At 43.7% G+C, this 13,578-nt stretch overlaps 1 protein-coding gene across 1 annotated transcript in view; it reads right to left on the bottom strand.

Moving 5' to 3' along the window:
• Positions 1-13,578, bottom strand: part of LOC119962827 — a 95,093-nt gene that overhangs the window by 22,150 nt on the left and 59,365 nt on the right. The window contains exon 5 of the mRNA XM_038790959.1: positions 752-865. Coding sequence (XP_038646887.1) covers positions 752-865 — 114 coding nt within the window. The remainder of the gene's footprint in view (positions 1-751; positions 866-13,578) is intronic.

The following is a 13,578-nucleotide window of genomic DNA, read 5'->3' as shown; positions in this document are numbered from 1 at the left end:
ATTTAACTTTTGATGCGAAAGGCTGGATTTTTGTGGAGTCGGGCCAACCCCAGAGGCCTTTAAAAATGGGGGCAGAATTCAAAGCGGAGATTCCTAGTCCCATTCACAGGCATTTTCGTCAACATGGGATAAGGGTGCAGATACTGAGAATGCACTCTGCACTCGCAGCCTGGCCAGTTCTATCACAGGGGTAAGCATCGCTTACTACCCCCAACACCCAAAATTTTCATGGAGTCATTTGAAAAAATAAACTCTTACAATCCAAGTGTCAATCAGACAGAGCAATTAAGGTATCAGTGGCAGAAGCTTTACCTCACTTTACACCTCTTAATCATGTCCAAGTAAACATACAAACAGCGCAAAAAACAGCTCAAAGAAAGCATAACTTATTATAACCTCATAAAGATGTCAATGAATCAAAGTGAACACTCCACTTCAGCATGTGAAAACAAACCCCCTGCTAAATTAAACTCAGATGAGTTTTGGTACTCAGCCAAGCATTTGTAAGGAGGCCACTTGTTTCTCCACATGATCTCATTATTTAATGAATAATTGCTCCTCCAATTGTTTTTAAATTGAAAACCCAGGACTACAGTAAAATATGGGGACCCAATGCAAAAATATGCTTAATCTTTGGAAATAAAGGTTCCATTTTTTTAATCTCAGCGATTTATCAAGAAAATATGATCCATAATTTTTCCAAATTAAAAAGGATACCAATAATCTGTTGAATTTACTAAACACACCTTACCTTAAGAATTCGCGTAGTCTTTCATCCATCCTCCACTTTTTATAAAAAGAATAGGATAGGTATATCAGGATTACGCCACCAATACAACCAAACACAGCTCCAGTCAGCACATCCCTGACCAAGAAAAGAAAGCATAATTGTCCTTAAACAAATGATATTCAAACATTATGTCATCAGAAATTGTGCATTACATGTACTCTGTTAGATTGAACATTTGTATATAGAATAATGAAAATAAACTGTTTCAAACCAAATCATAAACAAGGAATTGTTTGGTAATAGAGAACTTGAGTATTGCTGAAAAAGGAGGCATGATGATGAAACTTTTCACCTTGCATTCATCAGGACTGAATCACAAAAATACCAAATTTCAAAGGAAACAAAAATGTATACTGCATGAGAAAAGGGTGCTGATTGGTTGGCAAATAGACACTACAGAAGGATGGCACTGAGTCCAGAGGTGGTGATCTTCGTGGGAGTCAGATGACCCGGGAATCCAGGAGGAGAAAGAGGCACACGTTCTGGCCTTTGCTTCCCTGGTAGCCCGGAGATGGATACTATTAGCATGGAGGGACTCAAAGCCCCCGAAGTCGGAGACCTGGCTATCGGACATGGCTAGCTTTCTCTGTTTGGAGAAAATCAAGTTTGCCTTGAGAGGGTCATTGTTAGGGTTCACCTGGAGGTGGCAACCGTTCGTCGTCTTTGTGGGAAATTAATCGTCAGACGGGGGGGGGGGGAGTAGTTTAGATTAGAGTAGGGGGTCAATAAGAGTGGGATCGGTATGAGAGGTAAATGGCTTTTGCACTATGTTTGTGGTTTCATGTAAACTGTTTATTTTGATGTTGTCACTGTACCAAAAATACCTCATTAAAATGTTTATTTTAAAAAATTAAATACGTAGTTCTAATTAGAGGCCAATATGACCTCTTGATTCAGAGTGGGGGCTGATACCGGCAAGTAGGCTTTATAATGAATATTCATCACATTTAAATGTATGCAAATGACATTCCCGACAATGAGCGTCAGGCAATTATATCCACCATCCAAGCGCCAAGCGGACAATGGAACTCTGTTTTCCTGCCAAAGTCATAGAGTTTTGCAGCACAGCAAGAGGCCCTTCAGCCCACTGTGTCCGTGCCAGCCATCAAATCTCATTTTCCAGCACTTGGTCCATAGCCTTGTATGTTATGGCTTTTCAAGCGTTAATCAAAATGCTTCAATGTTGTGAGGGTTCCCCGCCTCTACCACCCCTTTAGTGAGATCCAGATTCATAGCATTCATAGAATTTACAGTGCAGAAGGCCATTCGGCCCATCGAGTCTGCACCGGCTCCTGGAAAGAGCACCCTACCCAAGGTCAACACCTCCACCCTATCCCCATAAACCAGTAATCCCACCCAACACTAAGGGCAATTTTGGACACTAAGGGCAATTTATCATGGCCAATCCACCTAACCTGCACATCTTTGGACTGTGGGAGGAAACCGGAGCACCCGGAAGAAACCCACGCACACACAGGGAGGATGTGCAGACTCCGCACAGACAGTGACCCAAGCCGGAATCGAACCTGGGACCCTGGAGCTGTGAGAAATTGTGCTATCCACAATGCTGCCGTGTTGCCCCTACCACCCTCTGGGTGAAAACGTTTTTCCATGAATCCATTTTAAATCTCCTGCTCCTTACCTTAAATCTATTCCCACCAGTCATTGCCAGGAGTATACGAAATAAGGTAGGGGAACTGGCAGCATGGGTTGGTACCTGGGACTTCAACGTTGTGGCCATTTCAGAGACATGGATAGAGCAGGGACAGGAATGGTTGTTGCAGGTTCCGGGGTTTAGGTGTTTTAGTAAGCTCAGAGAAGGGGGCAAAAGAGGGGGAGGTGTGGCGCTGCTAGTCAAGGACAGTATTACGGTGGCGGAAAGGATGCTAGATGGGGACTCTTCTTCTGAGGTAGTATGGGCTGAGGTTAGAAACAGGAAAGGAGAGGTCACCCTGTTGGGAGTTTTCTATAGGCCACCTAATAGTTCTAGGGATGTAGAGGAAAGGATGGCGAAGATGATTCTGGAAAAGAGCGAAAGTAACAGGGTAGTTGTTATGGGAGACTTTAACTTTCCAAATATTGACTGGAAAAGATATAGTTCGAGTACATTAGATGGGTTGTTCTTTGTACAATGTGTGCAGGACACAATATGTTGACAGGCCAACAAGAGGCGAGGCCACATTGGATTTGGTTTTGGGTAATGAACCAGGCCAGGTGTTAGATCTGGAGGTAGGTGAGCACTTTGGAAACAGTGACCACAATTCGGTGACCTTTACGTTAGTGATGGAAAGGGATAAGTATACCCCGCAGGGCAAGAGTTATAGCTGGGGGAAGGGCAATTATGATGCCATTAGACATGACTTTGGATGTGTTGGTTGGAGAAGTAGGCTGCAAGGGTTGGGCACACTGGATATGTGGAGCTTGTTCAAGGAACAGCTATTGCATGTTCTTGATAAGTACGTACCAGTCAGGCAGGGAGGAAGGGGTCGAGCGAGGGAACCGTGGTTTACCAAAGAAGTGGAAGAGGAAGAAGGAGGCCTATGTGAAGATGAGGCATGAAGTTTCAGTTGGGGCGCTTGATAGTTACAAGGAAGCGAGGAAGGATCTAAAGAGAGAGCTGAGACGAGCAAGGAGGGGACATGAGAAGTCTTTGGCAGGTAGGATCAAGGAAAACCCAAAAGCTTTCTATAGGTATGTCAGGAATAAAAGAATGACTAGGGTAAAGTAGGGCCAGTCAAGGACAGTGGTGGGAAGTTGTGTGTGGAGGCTGAGGAGATAAGCGAGATACTAAATGAATACTTTTCGTCAGTATTCACTCAAGAAAAAGATAATATTGTGGAGGAGAATGCTGAGACCCAGGCTATTAGAATAGATGGCATTGAGATGCGTAGGGAAGAAGTGTTGGCAATTCTGGACAAGGTGAAAATAGATAAGTCCCCGGGGCCGGATGGGATTTATCCTAGGATTCTCTGGGAAGCCAGGGAAGAGATTGCTGAGCCTTTGGCTTTGATTTTTAGGTCATCATTGGCTACAGGAATAGTGCCAGAGGACTGGAGGATAGCAAATGTGGTGCCTTTGTTCAAGAAGGGGAGTAGAGATAACCCCGGTAACTATAGGCCGGTGAGCCTAACGTCTGTGGTGGGTAAGGTCTTGGAGAGGATTATAAAAGATACGATTTATAATCATCTAGATAGGAATAATATGATTAGGGATAGTCAGCATGGTTTTGTGAAGGGTAGGTCATGCCTCACAAACCTTATCGAGTTCTTTGAGAAGGTGACTGAACAGGTAGACGAGGGTAGAGCAGTTGATGTGGTGTATATGGATTTCAGTAAAGCGTTTGATAAGGTTCCCCACGGTCGGCTATTGCAGAAAATACGGAGGCTGGGGATTGAGGGTGATTTAGAGATGTGGATCAGAAATTGGCTAGTTGAAAGAAGACAGAGAGTGGTAGTTGATGGGAAATGTTCAGAATGGAGTTCAGTTACGAGTGGCGTACCACAGGGATCTGTTCTGGGGCCGTTGCTGTTTGTCATTTTTATAAATGACCTAGAGGAGGGCGCAGAAGGATGGGTGAGTAAACTTGCAGACGACACTAAAGTCGGTGGAGTTGTAGACAGTGCGGAAGGATGTTGCAGGTTACAGAGGGACATAGATAAGCTGCAGAGCTGGGCTGAGAGGTGGCAAATGGAGTTTAATGTGGAGAAGTGTGAGGTGATTCACTTTGGAAAGAATAACAGGAATGCGGAATATTTGGCTAATGGTAAAATTCTTGGTAGTGTGGATGAGCAGAGGGATCTCGGTGTCCATGTACATAGATCCCTGAAAGTTGCCACCCAGGTTGATAGGGTTGTGAAGAAGGCCTATGGTGTGTTGGCCTTTATTGGTAGAGGGATTGAGTTCCGGAGCCATGAGGTCATGTTGCAGTTGTACAAAACTCTAGTACGGCCGCATTTGGAGTATTGCGTACAGTTCTGGTCGCCTCATTATAGGAAGGAGGGGGAAGCTTTGGAACGGGTGCAGAGGAGATTTACCAGGATGTTGCCTGGTATGGAGGGAAAATCTTATGAGGAAAGGCTGATGGACTTGAGGTTGTTTTCGTTAGAGAGAAGAAGGTTAAGAGGTGACTTAATAGAGGCATACAAAATGATCAGAGGGTTAGATAGGGTGGACAGCGAGAGCCTTCTCCCGCGGATGGAGGTGGCTAGCACGAGGGGTCATAGCCTTAAATTGAGGGGTAATAGATATAGGACAGAGGTCAGAGTTGGGTTTTTTACGCAAAGAGTGGTGAGGCCGTGGAATGCCCTACCTGCAACAGTAGTGAACTCGCCAACATTGAGGGCATTAAAAAATTTATTGGATAAGCATATGGATGATAAGGGCATAGTGTAGGTTAGATGGCCTTTAGTTTTTTTTTCCATGTCGGTGCAACATCGAGGGCCGAAGGGCCTGTACTGCGCTGTATCGTTCTATGTTCTATGTTCTAGGTAAGCTCCTTCCTATCTATCCTACCTATGTCCTTCATTATTTTGTACACCTCAATGAGGTCCCCCTTCAGCCTTCCCTGCTCTGAGGAGAAACTCGGCCTAACCAGCCTTTCTACTTCGTAGCTGAAATGCTCCAGCCCGGCAACATCCTGGTGAATCTCTCTGCACCCTTTCTGGTGCAAACACATACTTCCTACAGTGTAGCAACCAGAACTGCACACAGTACTCCAGCTGTGGCCTAATGTGGGTTTTACACAGCTCCATCATAACCTCCCTGCTCTTATATTCTACGCCTTGTCCAATAAAGACAGGTATCACATATGCTTTAACCACCTCATCTACCTGTCCTGCTGTCTGATCTTTTATCTTCCACTCCTGCTCACCATGACACCCGCCAAAGGTGTGGGGGAGCTGACGATCCCAGCCTGAGTTTCAACTGCTAGTTACATGTTGGAAATGTGAGAATTGGTCCATTGCCATTTACCATCTATTTATAAAATTACCTCTAAAATACCTTGTTGTATAAATTATAGCTTATCCAGTCGGCCGCTCCAAATATAGCCCTATCAATTGTTTTGAAAACTATTTCTATTGTGCTTATCCTGGACTTGAGTTTTAACCAATGTACAATGCTGTTGTACAAATTTTCAATTAATTTCTAATTACGTTATTACTTATAAACAGCATTTAATCCAGGAAAAATTGCCTCACTTGTATATCCCCCTAATACAACGGTAGTGAGGACATCATAGTATCTACAGTGTAGAAGGAGGCCATTCAGCCCATCAAATCTGCATCGGCCCTTGGAAAGAGCACCCTACTCAACAAGCCTACACCTCACCCGATCCCCGTAACCCCATCAAACCTATTGGACACGAAGGGGCAATTTAGCATGGTCAATCCACCTATCCTGCACATCTCTGGACCGAGAGAGGAAACCAGGCAACCAGAGGAAACCCACGCAGACACGGAGAGAAAGTGCAAACTCCACACAGAGAGCCACTCGAGGCCGGAACCGAACCCGGGCCCCTGGAGCCCCGGAGGCAACAGTGCCAACCACCTTGCCGGTGGATTGGCCATGGTAAAATGCTCCTTAGTGTCCAAGGTTGAGCGGGTTAGGAAGGGATACGGGGTTGCAGGGATAGAGCGGGAGCCTGGTTAGGGTGCTCTTTCAGAGGATCGCTGCAGACTCTTTGGGCCGAATGGCCTCCTTCTTTACTGTAGGAAATCTATGATTCTATGTTCAGCAGGGTGTGGGCAATCGTCTGTTCTGAATGTGGGAATGGATTTAATCGATTATCTCATCTGCTGAATCACCAGTTAGCCCGAAAGTTACTTTTTAAATGTATTCGTTCATGAGAAGTGAATGTCACTGGCAAGGCCAACAGTTGTTGTCTATCCCTAATTCCGACAACTGAGTGGTTTGCTTGACCAATTCAGAGGACAGTCAACCACATAGCTGCGTGTCAGGAGTCATACGTTGTTTGAAGAAACATCAATTATTATTTCCATGACCATTAAGGAGGTACCATAGCTTACATAATTTTCAAAACAACTTCATTGCCTGCTATCCACTTCCCTATCTCCTTGGGTGAAAGAAATAATATATAGAATTAATTGAGCAAGTTGTATGAAGTTGAAAGTGAGGGATATTCTCATAGAATTTCAACAGTGCAGGAGGAGGCCATTTGGCCCATCAAGTCTGCACCGACCCTCCAAAAGAGCAACCTACCCAGACCCACTCCCCCACCCCATCCACACAACCTCACCCAACCATTAGACACTAAGGGGCAATTAAGCATGACCAATCCACCAAACATCTTTGGACTGTGGGAGGAAACCAGAGCACCCAGAGGATACCCATGTAGGCACAGGGAGAAAGTGCAAACTCTACACAGTTACCTAAGCTTAGAATTGAACCCAGGTCCCTGGCACTGTGAGGCAACAGTGCTAAACACTGTGCCACCATGCCACCCGAGGTAACAGCCCAAGGATGTTTAATTCACTCAATTAACAGGTGTGTTCAGATATGCACCTAACTGAAAGATGAAAGGACTCATGTTAGTTTCCTGAGAGAGAGGTACTGGAAATATTCCTTGCTTGCATATTCCTCATGGAGAACGGCTCCTACTAAACATGTACATCAGTAGATTATGCATATGCAACCCATGATTTTCCAACCATCCATTTTAATGGTTGAAAAATGATGGGTCAAGTCCCCATACTTATAGATGTGCACGCCTGCCAGATGGAGTTCCATATTGGGAATACAAGAGGAAATTCATCTTCAAGACTTCCGAGCATTGTGATTTTCAAGTCTTGGAAAATTAATAAAGTGTGTTAAATATTATTCCATTGTATATTTTTTCTGCTTGTGATAATAAAATCATTTTGTAGTTTTAGCCTGAATTATCTGATCTGACTACCTGTGGATAGATTTACAACTTGGTGCCCGAACAATGTAGATCTGCTACCCAATGGAGACACCCTCAATTTTCACTTCCATTGATTTCAGTGGCAAAACACCATTTCAGAAAGTTAATAATTATGCTGAGACGGGGCAGCACGGTGGCACAGTGGGTTAGCCCTGCTGCCTCGCGGCGCTGAGGTCCCAGGTTCGATCCCGGCTCTGAGTTACTGTCCGTGTGGAATTTCCACATTCTCCCCGTGTTTGCGTGGGTTTCGCCCCCACAACCCAAAAATGTGCAGGCTAGGTGGATTGGCCATGCTAAATTCCCCCTTAATTGGAAAAAGTGAATTGGGTACTCTAAATTTAAAAAAAATAATTATGCCTAGACAGGTTACCCTCCTGTGGTTTACAGCACATCAGGATCAGCCTAGCACTGTGGCAGGTAGGCTTTGTTACAGTGACCTTGAAGTCTCTGGCAAACTGAGGACTACCTTGTGCCTGCCACTCTTTAGTAATCGGGTTTTAGACCGATGTAATTTCACGCTGGCATGAAGCAAGATTCCGATGGATAGCTGTTTTAATCAGCATTCATAAGATGTAAATAAATGCAAATGGCATTCATGCCACAAGTCAGCAGGACAACCGACCCACCATTAATCTGTCATTGGGAAAATATATAAAGTGATTTTATACCAGCAATTTCCAGTCTTTGGCTTCCGCTGATCCTTCATCCCACCCGCCATCAACCCGGCCAAGCAGCATGGGAGAATACTGAGGTGGCCACCTTTGTGACAAACGTGGAGATGTTTCACTTCCACAGGGCCATTATAGGTTGAAGCACTGATGCAGAACTAGAGTGATAAGTTTCCCTACTAGGGCAAGTATTTAAACATGTGAAGCAGAAGATCCCAGATTATTCTGTAGTCTGTGCAGATTTACATCTTGGTTGAATCAAGAGTTGGGTCACGTCAAATGGCTTTTACAATTCCAGACTGAGAGGAAATAGAGAAAAAAGCATCCAAGGCTCCTCAAGAAAAAACAACTATGTGGAAATTTGCTGAGGGTAGGATCAGAATTATCCTTCTTTCAAAACGTTGATACCTGGTGTAAACCTTTGAACAGTTCTAGTTCTCTCACCTTTGAGCTACAAGGGTACAGGTTCAAGCTTCACTCCAGAAACCTAAAAACATAATCTGGGCTGACATCCAAGTGCAGCACTTGGAAAGTGCTTTTGGCAATGACAATATTGGAGATACTAGCTTCGATATGTAATATTAAACTCAGGCTCCACATAATCTCTTAGATGGATCTTGACAATCCCATGGCAGGTTCGCTGCAGTACTGGCCCCTCACCTCTGGGAATGTTCAATGAGTCGTTGTCGAGGGGGTTCCTGCCACCCACGCTGGCACAGGCATCGATCTCACTGATCTTGAAAAAAACAAACACCCAACAGTGTGGGACATACAGACCTATCTCGCTCCTGAACACTGATGCAAAACTTCCAGCGAAAGTCCTGGCAACAGGACTGGAGAGTTGCTTCCCAGAAGTGATCGCGGAAGATCAAACTGGGTTTGTCAAGGGCAGACAGCTGACGGTGAACATCAGACGCCTGCTGAACGTATCCTTCAGGGAAGGAAGCCTGCCTTCCATACCCACTCTGGTTTATCCAGTGCACTGGATACTTATACAAGCAGACTCCAGTCTCATACACATTGTTGGCTCTTGACAAGCATCCAAAGTAGACAGCAAACCGCTCCGTTGTATCAAGTGCAAGAAGGCCCATCACCACCTATAAAGGCGACTGGGAATGGGCAATAAATGATGATCATGTCAGCAAACAAAGGTACTGAAAATGAATGAAAAAAACTTTGGTAAAACGCATATGAAAATTGATGAGGAATAATTGAAGGATGCTACAGAAAGGGTGGCACGGTGGCACAGTGGTTAACACTGCAGCCTCACAGAGCTAGAGACCCGGGTTTGGTTTTGACCTTGGATGACTGTGTGTGGAGTTTACCCATTCTCCCCGTGTCTGCAGGGGCTTCCTCCGGGTGCGGAGTTTCCTCCCAAAGTCCAAAGATGTGCAGGTAATTGGATTAGGCATGTTAAATTGCCCGTATTGCCCAAAGGCTAGGTGAGGTTACGGGTGAGTGGACATAGGTAGGGTCTGTGCAGACTCAATAAACCAAATAGCCTCCTTCTGCACTGTAGGGATTTGATGGATACATGAATTATTCAATCCCTCATGTGAAATGAGGAAATCTATCTGTGTATTGAGTCATCAGGAAGGGATAAAGCTGTTTTCAGGTCAATGCTGTTTAATTACATACTTTATGCTTATGTATAATTCATTTTTTTTAATTCACTACAGTTCTGCAGACCACATGCTGTCATCCCAATCCACTTTCAACTCATGCTGTGCAGATAAAGGACATTCATGGTTGCTGTATTATAGGTACAATCAAAAATGACACATAATATATACACTGAATTATTTACAAGATTAGCATCCACTTGAGTTTGCATATTCTAAATGTTAATCTATTAGGTTGTGCATTACATATACACATTGCCCTGACAGCTATGATGATGCTACAAAAATATATCAATCCAAAAATAGAATCAATCCCCATTCCAAACACCAAAGTGAAGTCAAGGCAGCAACCTTGCGATCTTAAAGATTGAGTGACTGTTACAAAAATAAAATATGCTCACAGCTTAACACGAATCCCTTCTCAAAACCAACTGCGGTGTAAGTCCTTCCAAACATGAAGTACTACTCACTATTAAAAATACATACAGCCTTTGCACTTATACTATTTTTATTAACTTACAAGAAACATAACTCAAATAAATAATCAGATGTACTGATAAAGGAAATGGATGTGGTGTATATGGGTTCCCAAAAGACATCTGGTAAGATTCTGCACAAGAGGCTTGTTGATACAATTAAGAGGCACAATGTAAAAGGGAATGCGGCAGTGTGGATTGGAGGTTAACTATTGCATTTTATCAAACAGCAACCAATAGCATTGAAAATGCAAATCTGGAAAATTACTCCAAAAGTAAGCAGCAAGATTGGTTGAGGGAACATGTTTTAAGCTCTATAAATGGAAAATTTAAGACTGAAGGCAGGAAAGAATGATCAATATATGAAATAGATGGACCACTAATAGTGAAACATCCTGCATCATTTTTAAAAAAATGATTCATTACTTCAATGGGAGGAATGTTAGTCATCCTGAAAGGATGGGTGGGAAACTACAGTGGGAGGCTCATCCACTACCTGGAAAACAGTGGCAACTCCACTGCAGTGATTTTCGGGAGGCCTGATGGGATTAAGTCCCGATCGAGTATTTATGTTCCCATCGTCCGGTTTCAAGCTGCTCAGCAGGAATTTCTCCCACAAGTCCCAGTGAGGTGCTGAAATACTGCCCCCAAGACCTGCTGGCCAACCTGATGCCAACAGCTCTCCAGTACCAGCAGCACCACTGGGATGGCCACTGCCAATACTTCAGAAGATCAATGCAAAGCACCAGGAGTAAGGTACAACATAGAACATAGAACACTACAGCGCAGTACGGGCCCTTCGGCCCTTGATGTTGCGCCGACCTGTGAAACCATCTGAAGCCTATCTGACAAGGTAAGTGGGATAGGTTTGCTGGGCCCAGATAGGGAGGCCCTGTATAGGCGGGGAGGTGAAAGGGGTTAGTATTTAGGGCAAGTGTGAGTCTTCACCCTAGGGCAGGCCATCGCTCTGGTGGATCTTTCCACTGGGCATGAAGGGACACCCCAGTTTATAGTCATACCCTTCAGGGTTTATCTGGTGAGTTATCCATGTGGCATAGCTCCCACCAGTCACCAGTTAAATGCCAGCAGTGGCAGAATGATGCCCTTAAATGGCCCTTAAGTGGCCAAAGGGAAGGTAGATCATCCTCATGCTTTTCCTTCCTGGGCTAAATCGGAGGGAGTTGGGAAGAAGACAGGGTGTCCGGCCCCCACTTTCCCACTTGATCACATGATCTCCCCACCCCGCCCCAAGCACCAGAACCTGCCACCAGGGAGGCCAGTAAATTCTGTTCAAGGAATTAAGATGGGCCAATGGCCTTTCTTATCCATAATTATTTTATGACAGGCACTAGAGAAATTAAATTGAAGTTTGCTGGTCATTAAAATATCAGACACAGAAAAAATGAGGAAGGAAATAGAAGGGTAGATGGAGTTTGCAAATAGGTGGCTGGTGCATTTCAACCCGAATGGTAGGTTAGGCAAGGATTGGTAATGCACAATTTGCAGCTGGGAACACAGTGAGGTTTTTAAGTATTTTGTAATGTTTTACACTGCTAACCTTTGCACCCATCGAATGCCTTAATTACATATCACTGTATAATCACAAATTGGCTGTATTTTCATTTATAATAATACATTGTTATAGACAGCATTATAAAAACTCAAAGCACCTGCTGTTAGATCAGTTCTCGAGCACCATCCAGCTATGGCATTGTAACCTACAATCTGTACAGACAAACTGTGCGAAGTGTTATTACCTTTAAAGCTAATGAAATACTGGAAAACATATTCAAGTGGTGTAAATACAAACTGCACAATCTAAAAAAGCAACACCCACTCAGTTGAACCTTTTGCGTCACATTCAATCTAAACTGAAACATATGGGGCCCCAAGTGTACATTGTAAACAAACTTCTGATTCACAGAAAAGTTGCTTAAAGCTTTAACCAAGAGATTAAACTTTTAGAAGCTGTCTGTGCAATTTCACTGCCCAAAAAGAATCCCGAGTAAAATTAGTGGACCACTCTAACTTATTTTTATGTCATCTGCATAATGATATGCTGTTGCATATGGCTAACTTGTTGGAACACAAATGCCTTTAAACTTAATTGCTAACAAGTCTGCGCAGCCACTCACAAATTGAATTCAAATGGTGAAATGTTGAAGTCATTTTTGCTGTTGTGGATCAAATAAATGCAAAATTGATATTTCTTTTAATGTAAAAGGAAATCTGTTGGATGATAGCTGAAATTAGCTGGAACAATTTGGAATCCCATTTCTATTCTTCTTAAATGCCACTTTACCTTAAGAATAGGAATCATATTCCAAGCATTCTAATCCACTTCAACTATTTCTCCTGGGTGATAGTCCAAGACCTAATTGGCTGCAATGTCAAGATTACCATAACAATTTTAAAAAAAAATTTAGAGTACCCAATTAGTTTTTCCAATTAAAAGGCAATTTAGGGGCACCACGGTGGCACAGTGGTTAGCATTGCTGCCTACGGCGCTGAGGACCTGGGTTCGAATCCCGGCCCTGGGTCACTGTCCGTGTGGAGTTTGCACATTCTCCCCGTGTCTGCGTGGGTTTCACCCCCACAATCCAAAAGATGTGCAGGGTAGGCGGATTGGCCCCGCTAAATTGCCCCTTAATTGGAAAAAATAATTGGGTACTCTAAATTTTTTTAAAAAGGCAATTTAACGTGGCCAATCCACCTAATCTACACATCACTGGATTGTAGGGGTAAAACCCATGCAGACACGGGGAGAATATGCAAACTCCACACAGACAGTATCGAACCCGAATCCTCAGCACTATAGGCAGCTAACCACTGCGCCACCATGCCGCCCTAAGATTACCATAACTCAATGGTGAAGAATGGATATTGTGTGCTGTCTAGCAATAAAGCACAATGCGCCATAAGAATATGGCCAATAAATTTACATACGGGGACGGTAATTCCATTCAAACAAAATGAATATTTATAAACAAACAAACCGGATGCAAATCTAAAAAACCTCAACTGTCACAGCGAGCAATAATATGTTCTCTTCCTTAATCTCAGTTTATAATGTACTACTCAAATTACTCTTCCAGGAGAG

This window comes from Scyliorhinus canicula, chromosome 3 (genome assembly GCF_902713615.1).
Source record: "Scyliorhinus canicula chromosome 3, sScyCan1.1, whole genome shotgun sequence".
Lineage (NCBI taxonomy): Eukaryota > Metazoa > Chordata > Chondrichthyes > Carcharhiniformes > Scyliorhinidae > Scyliorhinus > Scyliorhinus canicula.
The sequence above is the reverse complement of the archived record's forward strand: the minus strand, read 5'-3'. Positions and strand labels throughout refer to the sequence as shown.